Source organism: Pantherophis guttatus, chromosome 13 (assembly GCF_059756535.1).
Source record: "Pantherophis guttatus breed Tessera chromosome 13, ASM5975653v1, whole genome shotgun sequence".
NCBI classification, from domain to species: domain Eukaryota; kingdom Metazoa; phylum Chordata; class Lepidosauria; order Squamata; family Colubridae; genus Pantherophis; species Pantherophis guttatus.
In genome coordinates this window covers 10,987,168-11,007,939 of record NC_142075.1, presented here as the reverse complement: position 1 = coordinate 11,007,939, position 20,772 = coordinate 10,987,168, and the positions used below count along the sequence as shown (strand labels likewise).

Here is a 20,772-nt window from a genome sequence, read left to right as displayed (position 1 = left end):
ATTGCTAACAGTATAGCTAGTATTAATAGAATACACCATATTAGATGTATTAGGTTATGTTTGCTTCCTTGAGTAATATAAGTAGCCTCAATTTACAATGACGGACCTACCAGGTCCATCCTGGCTACAGGTAGAACTCAAAGGCTTTTTGGTGATAAATCTTCTTAACTGGAACTTAATTGCATAGTCCTGATGCTTCGTGAGATTAATATCAGGTGTGATGAATCAGGACTATGCTTTAAGTTCCAGTTAAGAAGATTTATTGCTCATTCCTATAAGCAAGAATCTAGTCAACTAAAAGTCAGCATTAAATTGATGCTAGTTAAGAGTTAGTGGGATTCAAGAAGGGCTGGATTTGGACTGCTTGTGGGAATGTATTGACTCCAGACTAATTCCTCTCTTGACTCCATTCCCCAGGCTCTGCTCTTCTTCTAGTATTTATTGCTCCAATCCTGGTTCCATTAGAATAGAATAGAATAGAATAGAATAGAATAGAATAGAATAGAATAGAATAGAATAGAATAGGGTAGGGTAGGGTAGGGTAGGGTAGGGTAGGGTAGGGTAGGGTAGGGTAGGGTAGGGTAGGGTAGAGTAGAGTAGAGTAGAGTAGAGTAGGAATTCTTTATTGGCCAAGTGTGATTGGACACAAGGAACTTGTCTCCGATACATAAGCTCTCAGTGTACATAAAAGCAACAAGTGATAAATCATGATCATAATCCTAAAATACAATCATCATAAATCGTAATACTCAATGATAGTCATAGGATACTAAATAAGCAATCAATATATTTCATAATAGGATACTATATAAAAGCCAGGTTCAGACGAGAGGGCGCATGCTCCCTTTCCAGCACTCGGTGCTGAAAAGGTTCACCATCACTGTGCTAAGGGATTAGTTAATAGGAAAGATGAGAAGGATAATAGTACAGTAATACAGCCCTACCACATGATTTGACATCCCAGGGCATAAAACATGTGGTGGGAATTAGTTGTTTAGCAGTGATGTCACGGGGGGTGGGGGGAAGCTTTTGTTTTGTTCTTTTGGTAGGCAATGTCCTATTGTCAACCTTTTTTCTCCTGCTCTGGAACAAATGTACTCCCTTTCTAACCAAAAAAGTAATTGCCTTTTCTCTTCTCATACGCTCTTTGCAGGCCATGCTCCCTTCCCAGTATTGGTACTACATGCTCCAGATGAGCTTCTATTGGTCATTGCTCTTTACTCTTGGAACCGACACTAAAAGGAAGGTAAGGAAGATTGACAACGTCATCGGTTTGGGAATGGGATGCAAGCTATTCTTAGTTCCTGGTTTCCCGGATGCTAGATAACTGTCAGGGCGACAAATATATAGCAGATTGAAATGCTCCCGGTTCGGACCGGTTCAACTGATCCGGTAGCGATCATGGTGGGTGGTTCAGAGAACCAGTAGCGATGGCGGCCTGAGGCTCCACCTACCTGCCCAGGAAGTTTTGCGCATGCACAGAGGGTCTGCGACACGTGCGCTTCCGAACCGGTAAGGAAGGTAAGTAGATTTCACCCCTGGATTGAATCCTTCGTAACTCTAAATGTAAAAGCCATTCTTACTCTGAAATCCGGAGTGGCTCAGATTATTTGTAGCATTGAAGTTGGGCACCACTAAAGAAGTCACAACAGCTAAGGCTTACTCAGGTTTACTCAGTTATCTTCCAAACAACCTTAAGTCTTTTTTCTTGTTATTCTCTCATGCCTGTAAAGTTGGCTTGCCTCCAAATTAAGCTAGACCCTCCCGCCCTTGTCCATTTCAGATGTTTCCTTGCAGAATATCTTTTACTACTACTCATTTTTTACTCATCCAAGTCAGGGGTGGGTTCTACTTACCTTTACTACCGGTTTGCAATGGGAGCGGGCACTCATGCTTCAGCGCATGTGCAGATCATAACTTATGACATCCGGGTGGGTGGGCAGAGCCTCCCGCTGCTTTTACTACCGGTTCTCAAGAACCGGACAGAACCGGGAGCAACCCACCACTGATCCAAGTAACGTACACCATTTCCCATCATTATTTTTCCACCAAGATTCAAAAAGAACAGGTCTTTATATCTACAGTATGTGACTTTGCTAGGGGTACGATGGCTCAGCCGTTAAAAGATGCTGAGCTTGTTAGCTGGAAAGGGGACAGCCCAGGTTCGAAACCCAAGGCCTGCATGACAGGGTGAAAGTCTGATACTCGTCTCAGCTCCTGCCCATCTAGCAGTTCGAAACCATGTGCAAATGTGAGTAGATAAATAGTTACCATTTTGGTGGGAAGGTAACAGCATTCTGTGCGCCTCGGTGTATAGTCAAGCTGGCTACACAACCAGGGTTGAAATGCTCCTGGTTTGGACCGGTTCGGCCGAACTGGTAGCGATGGCAGCCAGTGGTTCGGAGAACCAATAGTGATGGTGGCGTGAGGCTCCACCCACCTGCCCAGTCGTTACTTCCTAGTTTTAACCAGGAAGTAACCTGTTTTTTTCCTTCTGCACATGCGCAGAAGGGTTTGCACATTCACAGAGGATCCAAGTGCGCATGTGCACTTCTGAACCAGTTGGGAAGGTAAGTAGATTTCACCCCTGCACACAACCATAGAAATGTCTTTGAACAATGCTGGCTGCCTTGGCCAAGAAACAGAGATGATGAGCATTGCCCCCTAGAGTTGGACCTGACCTGACAGGGGAAGCCTTTACCTTTTGTGGCCAGGGTTCGCCAACCCCTGGTCCGTGGACCAACACCAGTCCGTGGTATGCCAGCAACCAGACTGCGCAAACAAGCAAAGCCTCATCCGTGGGATGCAGGCAGCACACGAAACCACGCCCCTTCCGGTCCGCTGGAAAACCTCTCTCCATGAAACCAGTCCCTGGGACTGTTGTTTTACAGCTTTGAAGCAGTTAAGTAGATGAGTTCTTTATTTTTATCTACTCATTCAGAATCCTTCTGGGCACATGAGTTTTGGTACCTCCACCCTAATTTTCCTAAGACAGAGCCATCACTCTCCATCTTCCAAAAATCGTCTTGGCTTTGAGAAGTCAATTTCTCTATTTCTTTTTCTCAGGATTTCATGGCCCACGTGGTGCATCATTTTGCCGCCCTTGGCTTGATGTTCTGTTCCTATAGTGCCAATTACCTCCGTCTTGGAACCCTGGTGATGATCGTCCACGATTCTGCAGATATCTGGCTGGAGGTAAATCTCAGCATCTGTCTGTGCTTGTGCTTAGTTACACAAGTCACGGGATTTCGTTAGTGTTGTTTTGCATCCATTGTGGTATCTGGAGGAGTTTTGTATAAGCCCTGAGCCTAAATGATAAGCTATCCTATCAAGGCCTGACATGAAACATTGGTTCATTTCATCCAGAAAAAGCACACCTGGTGGTCTTCCATCCAAAAAGAAACTATGTCCTAACTCAGCTCATTTCCCCCCTTCTCCCCACAACAGTCAAGGTTGTCTCTCAGTGTTGCTGCCGAGCTGAACAGCAACTTTGGGACCAGTTCTATGAACATAAATCTTCAAGACTCTGCCTTATTATTGGGAAGCAGTGTTACATCTTACAGGCCAATCGCTGTAATTGAGATATAAATATAGTACTTTTTGTCCATGACAGCTACCAGCTAGCAATGTTTTTGGACCAAATGTCCAACATAACATTTATTTCCTCAAAGGCATCCCTTCCCAAAGTGATGAAGATGGGGAAACAATGGATTCCTCTTTAATTAGGGGTGAGAGGGAATGTATATGTATCTTGGTGTGCATATATATATATATATAGTCCGCTGTCAGGGTTCCGACGAATGTGCTAATTAAATCATGAGCCTCGAACCAAGCTTCAAAAGAAATCCAGTTAATTATTAAGAGCTTTGTGTCAGCACGTTCCAAGTGAAACCAACTCTGGCCCCACATAATTTACGCCCGAATCATGACCCTGTTTCCCCCCAGGGTGTGTCATCAATCACATTCGTCAGCGGAGCAATTTTGTGGGTTGTAGAGATCACTTCTCTACGGGGCGCTGTGGGTAACCCTGGGAGACAGCCTTGAGAGAAATATGTCTGGAATGTGCTTCTGTTTTTGGCTGCAATCCTGCTTCATTGGTTTCCCATCCCCCTTGCCTATGGGAACAGGCCAGGCATGCTTTGCGAGTTGACAGTCCATGATATATTTATTGCAATAGATTTATATTTATCAAAGACCTTTTTTTTTTTTACAGAGTAAAAATAATATAAATTTAAAGAAGGAAAAGAAAAGTAAAGAAAATTATACGATTGAGAAATAAAGGGGAAAACAAAGAAAAGATATAAAGAAGTCACTTCCAACCTTTGCTAGAGCTGTTATGAAGGCATTTATATTTTATCCTGAGAAGGAATTTCACTGCCACAACAGCTGATTCCTTTTCAGGAGACCATTCCAAGGTGGTAACTTCTCCCAATTGTTCAATTTCAGGCCGCAAAGATGTTCAACTACGCTCGCTGGGACAATACCTGCAGTGTTCTGTTTGTCATTTTCGCAGTGGTGTTCTTTATCACGCGACTCATTCTCTTTCCATGTTGGTAAGTTGGGTTCTGGATTGTTCGGCTTGAAAAATGTGATGTCAGGGTTCCGACGGATGCCGTAATTAAATCATGAGCCTCGAGCCCAGCTTCAAAAGAAATCCAGTTATTTATTAGGAGCTTCATGTCAGCACGTTCCCAAGTGAAGCCAGCTCTGATCCTACATAATTTACGCCCTGATCATGACCCTGTTTCCCACCTCCCCCCAGGGTGTGACATGAATCACATTCACCAACGGAGCAATTTCGCGAGTTGTAGAGATCACTCCCCTCCTCCCGCTGTGGGTGACCCTGCGATATAGCCTTGAGAGAGATAAGTCTGGAATGTGCGTCTGTCTTTGGCTACCATACCGTTTCGTCGGTTTCCCATCCCCCCTTGCTTATGGCAACTCGAGAGCAGGCCAGGGATGCTTTGCGAGTTGACATGTGACCTCTGGGTGCTGCACCTGCTCTCAGCAAACACCTGAAAAACAAAGGACTCTCTGGATATTTTTAGGCTGGATGCCAAACGTGACTCGTGTTTGTCAAACATATTCATAACCTACATGAATATTTATGCTTTAATTTAGGATAGGAGAAATAACAGCTAATAATCCAACTGTGTTTTTTTTCCCCCTCTTGTTTTCCTAACAGGATTTTACGGGCCTCGATATATTATCCTGTGTTTTATACCCAGACGCTTGTCATCGCATATTTTGTATACAATGGGCAGCTATTGATCCTGCAGGGTCTCCACCTCTATTGGGCCTACTTGGTTTTCAAGATTCTGAAGAAATTCATTTTTGTGAAGGTAAGGGTGGACTTCAGGATCCTTCTAATGGAAGCCAGTCATGGCTATGTTCTGCTAGAACCGAGGGTTATATCAGTCCTTCCTAAGCTGAAGTTCCCCTTCCTAAATTCACAAGGTCAGAACTGAGGAAACTTCTTGGATGAGAAGTGAGATGTCTTCGATTAGCGAAAACGTTATGCTCAAGGAAGGGAAAGAAGCAACTATTACTGCTATTTCGAAACTGGAAATCACAAGGGAAAACAACATTTGGGCAATCCGTTTGAGCTGGTGAACTCAGGATAGATTGGATTTCAACTCCACTTCATGCTTGCCCGAAAGGTGTTTTTTCCAAAGGCAACTGGACTTCATTTTTCCTTGAAGACGTTTTGCTCCTCATCCAAGAAGCTTCTTCAGCTTCTTGGATGAGAAGCGAAACGTCTTCAAGGAAAAACAAAGGAAGTCCAGCTGCCTTTTGAAAAAAACACCTTTGGGACAACCATGACCTGGATGACTGCGAATCTCCATTGAGAAAACAGAAATGGACACGTTGGGAAATATTATGCATCCTGCATTGTGTATTAAGCCACATTGATTCAGACTCGAGCTGCTCCCTATATGCTAGGATTGAGAAAAGGATGAGATAAGGAATTGTTTTTTCTTTTATCAGCACGTAACTCCTTATATTCTTAGTTTAAATAACAGTTTCCCAAGCCATTGTTTTATGGCTTCAAATGAAGACCATAACTCAGGGGTGAAATCCAGCAGGTTCTGACAGGTTCTGGAGGTAATGGAAATTTTGAGTAGTTTGGAGAACTGGCAAATGCCACCTCTGGCTGGCCCCAGAGTGCGGTAGGAATGGAGATTTTGCAATATCCTTCTCCCAGGAGCGAGGTAGGAATGGAGATTTTGCAGTATTCTTTCCCTGGAGTGGGGTGGGAATGGAGATTTTGCAGTATCCTTCCCCTGCCATGCCCAGCAAGCCAAGCCAAGCCACGCCCATCAAGCCACGTCCACAGACCCGGTAGTAAAATAATTTGGATTACACCACTGCCATAACTACAAACCACAATTTAGGGTGTCAAATCTTCAAGGCCAAACATTTAAGTCTGAATTCAAGAAAGGAGCAGAAAAATTGCCTTTCCCTGGGCCAATCCATCATCTAGCATCTTGCATGTTGGTTGTTGTTTATTTTACAATCAGTTACCCTTTCCAGGTGCTCAGGATTCCTATACCAGCTTGGGCTAATATAGGCAATGACCAGGTAAGTCATTGTGAGGTCTATGCATGCTTTATCCAGAGGTGTTCAGTTTTGGATATTTGAGGTGAGAATGGCTGTGGTCCTTGTGAAAAATCGACCGGAATCTCTGGATCAACCCAAATCACTTTCCAGGTTCTTGCAAAATTAATTTCCAGTGATTAATTTCTAAATATACTGTCCAGTCATCTCCTCTGGAGATACAATTCATTCTCTAAATGGGTTATTGATTGGTGGTCTTGATTCTAGAAATCACTTTTCTTCACAATCAAGTTTTTCAACTGCTTCCTCCAATAGATGGAAGATCGATCTCTTAATCATCCTAAAAAAACATATTGGGCTGTTGAGCCTAATATAATTGGTAGGTTTCCAATATCAAGCTTGACTTGACTTGATGGAAGAGTGTATTTCCACACTGGGATGACTGATCGTCTTATATTCTCTTTTCTCTCTCTTTCTGATTTGGTTGTCATTGATATTCAGAGATCCAACAGATTTCTCAGATCATTTCCTTTACTTTACAGCACTGATCACTTTCTTCGGATTACATTCTCATTAAATACAGGGTGGAGTGGGGAATGTTGATCTTGGTCTTGACAAACCAGATGTTTGCAACAGGAGCATGTTTATTAGTTCATTGAGTAAAATGAACTAGTAAACATATATAGAGTATATAGTAAACTAGTCTCTCTCTATATATATACAGTATATATATATTTTCTGTGCCTTAAATTTCTGTGAAGCATACAGGAAGAAAACAAGCGGTCACCATGGCAATGCCTGTGCCAAGAGTTGATGAATTGATGACATTGTCAGATATCAATGCCATTTTGTTACATGGGCCATTCACAACTTTACTTCTTGTTTTAACTTTCCTGTGTTTCAATTTTGCTAATTATGGATGTACTTCGCTGTTCACTTTTTCCAAACCAAACATCTGTTAATGTGCTAGATCCCTTGAGACATCCTAATTCCAGACTCAAGAATGGGCCTTTCCAACCTATTTTGACTTAGCCAGAATAATGTTTCCACCAACTGCAAGCCAATCACTTCCAGCAGACACATGAGTGGTGCCCAAAAAAACCCCACCGTTCTTTCTCTGCTGTTTGCTCCCAACCTTAGAACATATTCATTAATAGGGATGACCAGTCCCTAAGAAATTTCCCTTAGATACCATGCAAATTCTTCTTATCTCCACATCTCGTGCAAGTTGCTTTTTCATAAGTGAATTGAACATATACAGTCCAACTATCTGAAACCCTCTTTTTGGATCCTTTGTCTATTACACACACAGAGAAAGAGCTTTGTAACCTCTCATTTGAATCTGCAAAATCAAAGGGAGTAAACTTTCTTGGATATATGGAAAAGACACAGCGGGATTCAATACTTTTTTCTCCGTGATGGGAGAATGTCGAGTGCATCTAAATAGCAATAGCAGTAGCCCTTAGACTTATATACCGCTTCACAGTGCTTTACAGCCCTCTCTAAGCAGTTTATAGAGTCAACATATTGCCCCCAACAATCTGGGTCCTCATTTTTTATCAACCTCGGAAGGATAGAAGACTGAGTCAACCTTGAGCCGGTCAGGATCGAACTGCTGGCAGTCAGCAGAGTTAGCATGAAATGCTGCATTCTGACCACTGCGCCACCACGGCTCATAAAGAAATAGCATATAAGAGAGAGACGGGTTGATGTCTCCTCCTTTTCTTCCTGCACAAATTAACTTTATTTGAAAGGTGCACAATCCCTCGCCAATAACCTGATCTTATTATACGTAATAGTAATATTACTTATTACCAGAGTTGGTATTCAGCCGGTTCAGACCAGTTCACGCAAACCGGTAGCGGTGACTGCAGGTGCCCGCCCACCCGTCCCAGCGTAAAGATGTTCTATTTAGCCACGTTTTTGAGGCCGGGCGCATGCGCGAAAGACGTGTGCGTGAGCAAAGCGCATGCACAGAAGGCTGTGTGCACGCGCAGAAGGCCGGGCGCATGTTCAGAAGGCCGGGCACATGTTTAGAAGGCCGGGCGCGTGATAGAAGTCCGGGCGCATGCGCAGAAGGCCGGGCGCATGTTCAGAAGGCCGGGCACGTTTAGAAGGCCGGGCGCATGCGCAGAAGGCCGGGCGCATGCATAGAAGGCCGGGCGCATGCGTGGAAGGCGCACTTGTGTGTGAAGCGAGCGTGTGCGGCAAACCAGTGGGAAGCATTTCTGAAACCCACCGCTGCTTATTACTATTAGGTAATTAATATTAATATTAATTAATTAATATTAAAAGTAATCTTATTTTTTATGTTAGAATTTGATCCACCTCATGGGGAGACTAGAACAGTTCGTAACATGTTTGCTGCCACTACATCAGCACCATTTTGTATGTTGTTTAGTATCTAGTGTCCCCTTCCCTTCCCTCCCTAATATTTTGGCCATAAACCTCTTCAATTCAGTCTCCAAACGCTTTCGAATTGACTAAGGTTTCTCTGAGAAAAAGCTTTTTTTTTTCTTTTTCTTTTGGAGAATCTCCCTGACAGTCCAATTCCCTCCAACATCTGGGTAGCTTTTTTTAAAAAAAAATTGGGGGGGGGAAGATGGTGTCACTTCCTCTTAGCCAGCCAAGGATTTAAAGAAGTGGAATTTTTCTGTAAGCGTCTAGAATTCCATTTTGTACAACTTCCCTCTTTAGACGGCTGGAATTTGTACAACAACTAGATCAGATGTGGGATTCATGTAATTTACCTACCGGTTCGCCCAGCACTGAAAATGTGAGAGAGAGCGCCTCTGCGCATGCGCTCAGCCTTCCACACATGTGCTTCGCTCGTGTGCACGCCTTCTGCGCATGCGCCCAGCCTCAAAAATGTGCCTAAATAGCACAACATAGAGCTGGGGCGGGCCACTACCGATTTGTCCGAACCGGTCCGAACCAGTTAAATACCACCTCTGAACTACATGTAGAGGAGGCAGGTCAAACTCGATTTCATTCAGGGCCGCATCAGGGTTGTGTTTGACCCTCCCATGTCGGGAGCGCCTGTAGTGGCCCGGACATGGCTGGGGGGCGGATCCGCCTGCAGTCCTCTGCCAGCGAAAACAGAGCCCTCCCGAGCTCCATTTTTGCTGGCAGAGGCACTATGGGTCAGTCCTTCGCTGTTTCCGGGGTGGCCCTTCTAAGCACCCCACGGGCCAGATCTGGGCCCCAAGCCTTGAGTTTGACACCCTTGATGTAGAGTATTAAATATTCAAAGTTAAGTTCAATTCAAAGTGAAACGTTTGGCAGGGAGAGAATTCTCACACGACAGAGCAAACCTGGCATTTTATGGCCCTTTTGCTGCCCTTGTCCAGCCTGCCTGAGGTCAGCTGGAAATTAGAAACCAAATATAAATACATCAAGTGTATACCATCACCAGTAGTGAAATCCCAACCGGTTTGCTACCGGTTCGCTGACCGTGCATGCGCACTGCACATCAAATGTGCGCTCTGCACACATGCGCACATGTGCAGTATGCACCGAAAGGAGGCTTGGGAAGGTAAGTAGAAGCGAGGGGGGGGATCAGCTGTGCCGTGCTATTTAGATTCTCTAGAAAGCAAGATTTCCTGCTTTCTAGCAAAGCTAAACCCCGCTGCACAGCTGATTGTTGGAAATACGGGTTCGGAGGAATTGGTAGCTTTTTTTTAAACTACTGGTTGGCCCGAACTGGTAGGTAACTACCGGTTCGGGCGAACCAGTAGCTTTTTAAACTGCCGTAATTTTTATCACTACCGGTTTGCCCGAACAGGTAGCATTTTATCCCTGACCATCACACAATACAACTGCATTGCTTTTATTTTGTAGCCGACTGCTTGTTTTCAATTTACCTTTTGTGTGTATTTATCACTTTCACTGCCCTATTGGTTGAGCCATCTATAACAGTCCCACTTTCTCATACGGCTCCTTGGGAAAATTAATTGCCCACCCTGGGAAACAGGAGAGTTTCTCTCAATCAAAGGCAAAACAGAAGACTTTTCCATGTGCTTTCTCAAAAGGCAACTGGGTTTTGTTTTTGCTTGAAGACGCTTCGCTTCTCATCCAAGAAGCTTCTCCAGTTCTGACCTTTGGTTCTGACCAAGCTTCTTGGATGAGAAGCGAAAGGTCTTCAAGCAAAAACGAAGTCCAGTTGCCTTTTGAAAGAGCACCTTTGGGACTAACCATGACCAGGATGACTGAGAATCTCCATAGATCCTTTCCTACATGGCCCTCGACTTACAACAGTTTTGTTTAGTGACCATTCAAAGTTACAAGGGCACTGAAAAACGTGAGTTAGGTCCACTTTTCATACTTATGACTGTTGCAGCCATCCGCATGGTCACGTGATCAGAATTTGAATGTTTAGCAACTGGCATGTACAGTATTTATGACGGTTATAAAGGTTCATATGATCACCTTTTGCAACCTTCTGACAAGCAAAATCAAGGGGGAAACTAGATTCACTTAACAACCATGTTACTAACGTAACAATTCACTTAACAACCATGGCGAGAAAGGTGGCACAATGGGGCAGAATAGAATAGAATAGAATAGAATAGAATAGAATAGAATAGAATAGAATAGAATAGAATAGAGAAATGAAGAATAGAATAGAATAGAATAGAATAGAATAGAATAGAATAGAATAGAATAGAGAAATGAAGAATAGAATAGAATAGAATAGAATAGAATAGAATAGAATAGAATAGAATAGAATAGAATAGAATAGAATAGAATAGAATAGCAGAGTTGGAAGGGACCTTGGAGGTCTTCTAGTCCAACCCCCTGCTTAGGCAGGAAACCCTACATCACTTCAGACAAATGGTTATCCAACATCTTCTTAAAAATTTCCAGTGTTGGAGCATTCACAACTTCTGGAGGCAAGTTGTTCCACTGGTTAATTGTTCTCACTTAACAACTCTTGTTTAGCAATGGAAATTTGGGGTTCAGTTGTGGTCATAAGTCGAGGACTACCTGCAGATCCACAAAGTATGGAAAGGTCCCGGAATAGCGGAGATTTATTCTAGACTCATCTGTTTCTCAAAAGAAGGCATCTGTGGAATAAAGCAAGAACCTAGTTTGAATTTGCCAACCAAGGTCCTGTACAGAAGCGATGCTTGTTAATAACTGGGATGTGGCCAACTTTACATTTTCAGCTTTAATCACAGATTAAGTGTCAATTATTGAGTGCTAAAAGGGATGCAGTGGCTCAGTGGCTAAGATGCTGAGCTTGCCGATAGAAAGGTCGGCAGTTCAGTGGTTCGAATCCCTAGTGCTGCCTAACGGGGTGAGCTCCCGTTCCTTGTCCCAGCTTCTGCCAACCTAGCAGTTCGAAAGTAGGTAAAAAATACAAGTAGAAAAAATAGGGACCACCTTTGGTGGGAAGGGAACAGCATTCCGTGCGCCTTTGGCATTGAATCATGCCGGCCACATGACCACAGAGACGTCTTTGGACAGCGCTGGCTCTTCGGCTTTGAAACGGAGATGAGCACTGCCCCCTAGAGTCGGGAACGACTAGCACATATGTGCGAGGGGAACCTTTACCTTTTTATTGAGTGCTAATAATTGCTTAGCTGATAGGTGAGACTGAGAAGAGGTAAAAATTGCAAACTAAAATGGATAATTCAGCAAGATCGCTAGCCCTTGTAGTCAACAGTGATCTTGACAACAAACTGCCCTGCGAATGATCTTTCAAAATATATGAATATACCTAGAGGAAAGTTTTCAAAGGATTCGATAAAAATGCAAGCCTGCAATTTCTCTTTGAATCCTTCCGATTACAGTACCCAGTGGGATACACTAAATCTTATTATCTCAATTGTTGTTTGGATTGGTTTGGGTTAGCTTGAAGGGGGCCCGATTCTCACACCACAGAGCCCTTTAGTTCAATCCAAAGCATCATTTTAGGGTTAACAAAGTCACTTAAAACAAGGCTAAAAGTCTTGGTATGCTGTTCTTTGTTTTACTGCCAAGAATGGGTTTATAATTGGATTCACTCAGAAAGCAGCGGGACATTGGGGCTCACAAATGGGGGACCACCTGGGCTTTTGACATGCGTCCAAAGACCCCGTGCCCTAGGGGACGTATTGAATTTCAGTAACATAGTTAACAGAATTAATGAAGTCTGCAACCGGTATTAAAAACTGTTTATAGTTTACAGTCATTATCTCTCCACTGGATTCATCCAAGTGATAACGAAACATATCTGAAATTAAGCGTTGTGGTTTGGCAGCTATAAGAAGCGATAACATTGCAGGCTGATCTTGGTTTCGGGAAAAGTGTGAACACACCAGGATTTAGATTTGAGAAAGGCAAATTAATATGGTTCGTTTGGATTAGAAAAATACAAAGATCCTTTTCCTTTTGTTCTGCTCTTTCAGGATCATCATCCCCAATCAAGATTACTTGCTGTTTTATCATTTACAGGCAGTCCTAGAGGTCGATCTCTTGCCTAACAATCAGGAGGTTGTGAGTTCGATCCTAGGTAGAGGCAGATGTAGGGGTCTCCTGCTTGGGCAGGGGGTTGGACTAGATGACCTGCAAGGTCCCTTCCAACCAGAGGTGGGTTTCAGCAGGTTCTGACCAGTTCTGGAGAACCGGTAGTGGAAATTTTGAGTAGTTCGGAGAACCGGTAGTAAAAATTCTGACTGGCCCCTGCCCCCATCTATTCTCTGCCTCCCGAGTCCCAGGTGATCGGGGGGAAATGGGGATTTTGCAGTATCCTTCCCCCAGAGTGGGGTGGGAATGGAGACTTTGCAATATCCTTCCCCTACCATGCCCACCAAGCCACGCCCACCAAGCCACACCCCCAGAACCGGTAGTAAAAAAATTTGAAACCCACCACTGCTTCCAACTCTGTTAATCTGTTAAATTTAGTGACTGTTTCAATTTACAAGCGAAAATAAGTGACTTTTTCTCACACTTCTGACCCTTGCAGCAACCCCATGGTCATGGGATCAAAATTCAGGCACTTGGCAACTGACTCATACTTATGACGGTTGCAGTATCCCGGGGTCATGTGATTCCCTTTTGCAACCTTCAGACAAGCAAAGTCAGTGGGGGGAGCCTGATTCACTTAACAACCGTGTTGCTCACTTAACAACTGCAGTGATTCACTTAACAACGGTGGCAAGAAAGGTTGTAAAACGGGGTAAAATTCACTTAACAAATGTTTATCTAATCTTAAATTATTGCATTCTATTCCGACTTCATTTTAGACTGCATTTTATTCCAATTTCATTCTAAATCGTATTTTATTCCAATTTCATTTTAAATGGTATTTTATTCCAATTTCATTGGAATAAGACTTATGTACCGCTTCATAGTGCTTTTGCAACCCTCTCTAAGCGGTTTACAGAGTCAGCATCTTGCCCCAACAATCTGGGTCCTCATTTTACCGACCTCAGAAGGATGGAAGGCTGAGTCGGTGAGATTTGAACTGCAAAACTGCAGCTAGCAGTCAGCTGAAGTAGCCTGCAGTGCTGCACTCTAACCACTGCGTCACCTCAGCTCATTATCCTCAAGATTTACCGTATTTTTCAGAGTATAAGACGCACCTTTCCCCCCCACCTAAAAGGAGGTGAAAATTTGTGTGCATCTTATACAATGAGGCAACCTTAGAACGTTCTAAACCCAACCCTAGAACATAAACCAAATATTTCCATCAAAAGATTTCCTCTCTCTATAGGAGGCGGTGGCTCAGTGGCCAAGATGCTGAGCTTGTCGATCGAAAGGTCGGCAGTTCAGCAGTTCGAATCCCTAGTGCCGCATAACGGGGGAGCTCCCATTACTTGTCCCAGCTTCTGCCAACCTAGCAGTTCGAAAGCACGTAAAAAATGCAAGTAGAAAAATAGGGACCACCTTTGGTGGGACGGTAACAGCGTTCCATATGCCTTTGGCGTTGAGTCATGCCGGCCACATGACCACGGAGATGTCTTCGGACAGTGCTGGCTCTTCGGCTTTGAAACGGAGATGAGCACCGCCCCCTAGAGTTGGGAACGACTAGCACATACGTGCGAGGGGAATCTTTTATCTTTTCATTGAGTGCTAATAATTGCTTAGCTGATAGGTGAGAAGAGACCGAGAAGAGGTAAAAATTGCAAACTAAAATGGATAATTCAGTAAGATCGCTAGTCCTTGTAGTCACAGAGATCTTGAAAACAAACTGCATTGCGAGGGGAACCTTTACCTTTATGTATAGGAGGCACCTATATCATTCATGGAGGGTCCCCCCCCCCATCTCCCCATCTCTGTAAAATCTTAACAACAGTCCTGATGGAGCCCCAAAAGAACTTGTTGCCTTATGTGAAGGGCAAAGGGAAATTCTACCCAGGAAGTCCTTGGGGTGATTTGGCCAACGTGATATACCTCATCAATTGTTTGTGTGCGGAAAGATGCTTTTCCTTTCCTTTCTCTGATCGTGTGCCAAGTTTATCTTTCAATATTTACACCGGGGATTGTTTGTTTGGATACACTTCTGCGTATAGCTTTGGAAAAGACAAAAGAGAGAAACCCCCAGGAAGTTTGTGCTGTGTGGCCAAGCTGGTGGAGTCTATCTGTGTTTTCATTTTCTGCTCTAGCTTTGCTCTGTTTTCATGGAAACTAAGCGTACCGAGGTGGAAATGGGCAATTCCAAACTCTGCATGCTCTCTCAAGTGTTTGATGCCTATATTTGGTACCAAAAAGGAGGCTATTGGTAGTTCAGGATTAAAATGAAGGGTCCTTGATGCTCTCTGAGCTTGGTGATTTTCTTGCAGATGTTTTATTACCCAACTAGGTAACATCATCAGTGTTAGAAGGGAATGGCGTGTGCAGAGAGGAGGAGGAAGAGGAGGAGGACTATGGGCTCCTTGGTGCTTTCTGAGCTTGGCTATTTTCCTGCAGATGTTTTGTTACCCAACTAGGTAACATCATCAGTGTTAGAAGGGAATAGGGTGTGCCGAGAGGAGGAGGAGGAGGAGAAGGAGGAGGACAATGACAACTATGGGATCCTTGGTGCTCTCTGAGCTTGGTGGTTTTCTTGCAGACGTTTCATTACCCAACTAGGTAACATCATCAGTGCTAGAAGAGAGTGGGAGTTTGCAGGCAGGAGGACAGAGAGGAGGTGGTCATTGCATTACTCAATGCAATGTCTGCAAGCACCGATGATGTTACCTAGTTTGGTAATGAAACGTCTCCAAGAAAACAACTAAGCTCAGAGAGCCCCAAGGACCCCTCAGTCCCAACCTTGTGTAAACTACTACCTAAGAGTAGTCTGATATGGCCTTTTTTTTTTTTAATTTGATTTATATGCCGCCCTTCTCCGGAGACTCAGGGCGGCTTACAATGCGTTAAGCAATAGCCTTCATCCTTTTGTATATTTATACAAAGTCAGCTTATTGCCCCCACAAACTGGGTCCTCATTTCACCTACCTTAGAAAGGATGGAAGGCTGAGTCAACCTTGAGCCTTGGAGAGATTCGAACCAGCAGAAATTGCAGGCAGCTGTGTTAATAACAGGGTGCGTATACCACTGTACTATCAAGGCCTTATGAGCATATATATATAAAGTGGCAGATCTAAGAATGAACCTAAGATTTACTTATTTACTTATTAAGAAAATTTATACGGCTGCCCAACTCACTCATAGAGTCTCTGGATGGCTTATGAAAATAAAACCCCAATACAAATCCAATAACCCCCCACCAAAGATCCAATAAAAATGTGTTCTTGCTGTGCAAGGAGAGTCAGGGCAGCTCTCAAAGTAACATTCTTCCAAGCTAAAGCATTTGCACGGTTTCAGTATAAATAAAGGGATACTGTGTGTGTAGGGACGTGGTGGCTCAGTGGCTAAGGCACTGAGCTTGTCGATCGAAAGGTCGGCAGTTCAGCGGTTCGAATCCCTAGTGCTGCATAACGGGGTGAGCTCCCGTGACTTGTCCCATCTTCTGCCAACCTAGCAGTTCGAAAGCACGTAAAAAATGCAAGTAGAAAAATAGGGACCACCTTTGATGGGAAGGGAACAGCGTTCCGTGCGCCTTTGGTGTTGAGTCTTCGGAGACGTCTTTGGACAGCGCTGGCTCTTCGGCTTTGAAACGGAGATGAGGACCGCCCCCTAGAGTCGGGAACGACTAGCACATATGTGCGAGGGGAACCTGTACCTTTATATGTGTGTAGGATTGCACTAGGGTCAGTTGTAGGCTTAGGCAACAACCTAAGCAGTCATCCAGGACATCAAATTTTAGGGGGTGCCACAAATTGAAAAGATGTCCAAAAATACATACGAGTATAAAGTCTGATATTCCTTCATTATTGCTTTAGAATTATTCTTTCTACGCTTTTCACAAACTCTTATCCACAAGTCAGTGGACATGTAACCCAACTTCACATTCCTGATCCTTGGTACCTGACAATCAATCACTGTTGGTCTACACCTCACATTTTCTTCCTTGTTTTCCGTAATGCCAAGCAATCCACATAGTGCATAATTGGTTTTTCTTAACACTTTTGCTATTCTTTCTTCCTAGAATATTAAAGATGAACGGAGTGATGAAGAAGAAGAAGAAGAAGAAGACTCTCTCAGCGATACTGAAGGGGAGTGTATGAAGAAAGGAATGAAGAATGGATTAAATGACCCTCTCCTAAATAATAATAATATTAATTAATGCCCAGCCAATACCATCTCCTAGTGCCATTATCTGCTGTGTCATAAACCCAACACACCATACAGACTTTTACATCCGCATCAAAACCAAAGTCCACAAATGGTTTTATTGCAGATCGTTAGACTTAGGAGGGTACACACTTTTGAAAAAGAGAGCCTTTGCAATATGCAGTCTAGAGGATATGCAATGAAATAATAATATTTTTTTTTAAAACAACAACAACTCTGAATGGTTTAGAATATAACATTTTTAGGCTGAGATTTTCATGTATTTAAATTTTGATAAGTCTTAAAACAGTTTGGACAAGTTTTTAATAATGTTTTAGTACGATTTGAGAAGTGTGGCTTTATACTGATTTTATTGAAGAATGGGATGGTTTTATATAAGGAAAATCCATGCAGTAATTGTCAGATGTAATTGCCGAGCCCAGAAGTGAATTCTGGTTTTAATGCAATGGTTTTAGAATTTATATTCTAAATTTCACTGGTTCCTGAGTGTACCTTCCAGTCAGTCTTGAGTTCTTGCAACTGCATGGATTTGACAACATTTCTGGAAATTGATGTCCTACGCCACCAGGTGTCGTTGAGACTCAGTTGGGTGGCCATATAAATGTTCTTAAATTTAAAAAAAAAACAATCTTCTCTTGATTGAGAGCGAGTGACTGTCCCCCCCAAATCACCCATCCGGCATACTGCCTACGCCAAGACTAGAATTCATGGTCTTCTAGTACTTTTAACCACTACACCAAAGTGGTACTCCGAATACATTGGATTATTTATATAGAAATTAGCAAAAGTAGACAGGAATATCTAGATTAGGATTAAAGCCATGTCCTCGAACTGTATTAAGGCCAACCTTGTTTTCTTTTTTGAATTCTTCCGACTCTGATTTCCTTTTTATTTATACTTTTGTCTTTCATTATATAGTCTTGATTTTCATTCTTTGTGTATTCTGGATTGTTTTATTTAGAGATAAAGTGTGATCCCATGGAAATGGGGAAAATATCACCTGGACACTTTTTAAATAATGCGTTGCTTTTTTTGTGATGTTTGGGCAAATAGGAGCTAGCCTTGTGGATCAAGCCTTATAGCAATAGCACTTAGACTTATATATCGCTTCACAATGCTTTACAGCCCTCTCTAAGCGGTTTACAGAGTCAGCCCTATTGCCCCCAACAATCTGGCTCCTCATTTTACCCACCTCGGAAGGATGGAAGGCTGAGTCAACCTGACAGGACAAGTGTTCATTGTGTGAGGTGCTTTGGATTAAGTAACCAGCAGAGTGAGTGGATAATGGGTAAGGTGCTCCTTTATGCCCTGATCTTCATTTCCTTTTCTTTGAAGCCCCGTGACATCAAAGTAATTGCCTTTTGCCCTTGGCTACATTCCACGGTGTGTTTATAGTCTCTGTATGGCATCGCAGCGTTTTTACTCAAACAAGGAGCATTCAGTTCAGTGCCTGAGTCCAGTGCCTGAGTTCACACAACACAGTAGAAAACTTAGGTTGTGGAACCCAGAATTCATAATGCGTTGCTTTTTTTGTGATGTTTGGGCAAATAGGAGCTAGCCTTGTGGATCAAGCCTTATAGCAATAGCACTTAGACTTATATATCGCTTCACAATGCTTTACAGCCCTCTCTAAGCGGTTTACAGAGTCAGCCCTATTGCCCCCAACAATCTGGCTCCTCATTTTACCCACCTCGGAAGGATGGAAGGCTGAGTCAACCTGACAGGACAAGTGTTCATTGTGTGAGGTGCAATGACAATGAAGTAAACTAAAAACTAAACTGGAGTAGAATTACCGTTGGCGTTAGGAAGTCACCTGCCTTTCTTAGTAAATGTCCCAAAAGATGGGTTTTTTTCCTTCCCACTGGACTGAAGAATTGAAGAAGCTACTTGGAGGAGAAGCGAAATGTCTTCAAGGAAGAAACAAGGAAAGTCCAGTTGCCTTTTGAAAAAAGCTCCTTTGGGGCAAGCCAATCTACAGTACATTACGCGTATTTAAATGCATCTCTTTCTTACTAGCCCTCCTGCAAATACGGTAGCTCTTTCAGCAGAAATAAAAGTAAAGGTTTCCCTGGTTAGCGAAACGTTATGAGCAAAGGACGCGAAAGAAGCAAGTTGCGGCTATTTCAAAAGCGGAAATCACTCTTGAAAAAAAAAAAACACCTTTGGGACAACCATGGATGTCTGAGAATCTCCATAGACATTTTTAGTAAATGGCTTACTATTGCTGGGAAATGGTCACTAAGGGGCAGTAGAGCTACACTACTCTGCATAGGAAGCTATGGAATCTCCACTCTGCTTTGGATTAAGTAACCAGCAGAGTGAGTGGATAATGGGTAAGGTGCTCCTTTATGCCCTGATCTTCATTTCCTTTTCTTTGAAGCCCCGTGACATCAAAGTAATTGCCTTTTGCCCTTGGCTACATTCCACGGTGTGTTTATAGTCTCTGTATGGCATCGCAGCGTTTTTACTCAAACAAGGAGCATTCAGTTCAGTGCCTGAGTCCAGTGCCTGAGTTCACACAACACAGTAGAAAACTTAGGTTGTGGAACCCAGAATTCACTATTTGTATTTAACCTTTGGTAATCGCTGGTTCCTTGGAAAGTCATTACCCTTCTTCACCTTATCCATTTCACTTGATGGTTGCTACAGGGAGAAAAAAAATATTATACAAAAAAAGGTCCACTATAAATCAAGTGCATCAAGATACACTATAGACCTGGGATGGCGAACCTATGGCACGCGTGCCCAAAGTGGCACACGGAGCCCTTTCGCCTGGCACGTGTGGCATCACCCGTTCCTCTTCTGGGTTTCTGGCACACACGCGCATGCGACGATCAGCTGGCCTTTCTGCGTGCGGAGGTGCCGGAAACCGGAAAAGCTGTTCTTCTGTTTTCCAGCGTCAGCGTCAGCATGCGCACATGCAGTAACCGGAAGACGTGCTGGCCGGCGTCTATGCGCACGCCGGAAACCAGAAGTACCTTCCCGGCACAAGCATGCCCCCTGGGTAGCTCTTCTTCCGGGTCGTGGCCCCGAGAAGTGCGCGTGTGTGCGCGCGCACGAAGTGCTTCCTTTTTGGCACTCGGTGCCGAAAAGGTTCGCCATCACTGCTATAGACAATGTTATCTTCTGCAAATTCTCTTTGGGTTTTGCACACCATATTTTAAATCTAGAACCTGAGATTGTGCAAACTTAAAACTGCAGAAATGGTCCATTCAGAAAGCTGTCTGTCTGTCTGTTGGTCGGTCGGTCTGTCATCTATCTTTCATCCATCTTTCATCTCTCTCTCTCTCTTTCTCTCTCATCTATCATCCATCGTCTGTCTGTTTGTCTGTCTGTCTCTCTATCTCCATCTATCTATCTATTGTGCATCTCTCTGTCTGTTCATCCATCCATCCATCTATAGCTATCTTGCATCTTTCACTGCTATGCCTGGCAATCCTTTGTCTGCTCGTAAAAAGAAGGAAGCGTCTTCATTCCTTCAGATCAAAACGCAGAGTTCCTTGATGTCTGCAGATAGATTTAATTCAGTTGTGGGAAGTGCAGAGGTTAAAC

General features: G+C 43.4%; 1 protein-coding gene across 4 annotated transcripts in view; it reads left to right on the top strand.

Moving 5' to 3' along the window:
* CERS3 (ceramide synthase 3) overlaps window positions 1-18,239 on the top strand; it is a 75,712-nt gene extending 57,473 nt beyond the window's left edge. For 3 of the 4 annotated variants that reach the window (XM_087878324.1, XM_060694795.2, XM_060694796.2), the window contains exons 7-12: window positions 1,154-1,246; window positions 3,067-3,195; window positions 4,447-4,553; window positions 5,186-5,342; window positions 6,535-6,582; window positions 17,075-18,239. In XM_087878324.1, the coding sequence (XP_087734450.1) occupies window positions 1,154-1,246; window positions 3,067-3,195; window positions 4,447-4,553; window positions 5,186-5,342; window positions 6,535-6,582; window positions 17,075-17,212 (672 nt within the window). In that variant the 3' untranslated portion in view covers window positions 17,213-18,239. The remainder of the gene's footprint in view (window positions 1-1,153; window positions 1,247-3,066; window positions 3,196-4,446; window positions 4,554-5,185; window positions 5,343-6,534; window positions 6,583-17,074) is intronic. The other variant, XM_060694797.2, reaches the window with a different exon arrangement.
* Window positions 18,240-20,772: the final 2,533 nt, after the last annotated feature.